Here is a 767-nt window from a genome sequence, read left to right as displayed (position 1 = left end):
TGGTCGCTTAAAAATAATAGTTGTGCGATCTCCAAAGAAAGTCAAAACCTCACTTTTGCTTTTTCCTCACAGCGATAACCCAAAAATAATAACTCTGGTTTAAAATTTTCTTTGTGGGTTTCTTAGGGTGGACATAGTTCACCAAGTAAAAATCTAAACTTGGTTTGGGATGGATAAAGCAGGCGAATATTACTCTTTTTCTCAATAAATGTGAACTATGGTGAAAAGCCAAGTCTGCACTTGGAAATCTACCAACTTAAATGAACTAAATGAACCCTTGTAGTCCTGACAAGAAGCCAAATTTATCAGCCAGAATTATCCCAGAAGCYGGTTGAACGCTACAGAAAACATGTGGCCAAGGCGCAGCTTAATACGAGACATTTAACAAATACTTCTGGTTGTATGTGTTTATTTCAGCCCWTCTGTTTCATTTTGACCTTAAAGAAAATTAAAGATAAAAATAAACTGTCGTTTATTTTCCTGAAAAAGATTRATGACTAAAGAYTTATGTTTAATCATTTCAGCCCTAAAAAGAAAAGAGGTCAAAATGACCATTTTTGTTGGTTAKATGTTTAAAGCTACARGGGGAGTGAAACGTTTCCTCACAGGGGTAAACAGGCGGAGCGTTAACTCGAGTAGTTCTGATGCTGAAACTTGAACCCGTCTTCCACTCACCATCTGCCTCACACACACCTTTCATTTTTCCATCCCTCGTCTCAAGCTCCCCTCTTCAACCAGCTCACTTTCTCTGCTTCTCACACACACAC

At 38.2% G+C, this 767-nt stretch overlaps 1 protein-coding gene across 1 annotated transcript in view; it reads right to left on the bottom strand.

Moving 5' to 3' along the window:
- Positions 1-520: 520 nt before the first annotated feature.
- LOC103481235 (FERM domain-containing protein 7-like) overlaps positions 521-767 on the bottom strand; it is a 33,350-nt gene continuing 33,103 nt past the window's right edge. The window contains exon 8 of the mRNA XM_017309121.1: positions 521-526. Within this exon, the coding sequence (XP_017164610.1) occupies positions 521-526 (6 nt within the window). The remainder of the gene's footprint in view (positions 527-767) is intronic.

This window comes from Poecilia reticulata, linkage group LG2, assembly GCF_000633615.1.
Source record: "Poecilia reticulata strain Guanapo linkage group LG2, Guppy_female_1.0+MT, whole genome shotgun sequence".
Lineage (NCBI taxonomy): Eukaryota > Metazoa > Chordata > Actinopteri > Cyprinodontiformes > Poeciliidae > Poecilia > Poecilia reticulata.
Note: the sequence above shows the minus strand (reverse complement) of the source record. Positions and strands in the feature narration are given on the sequence as shown.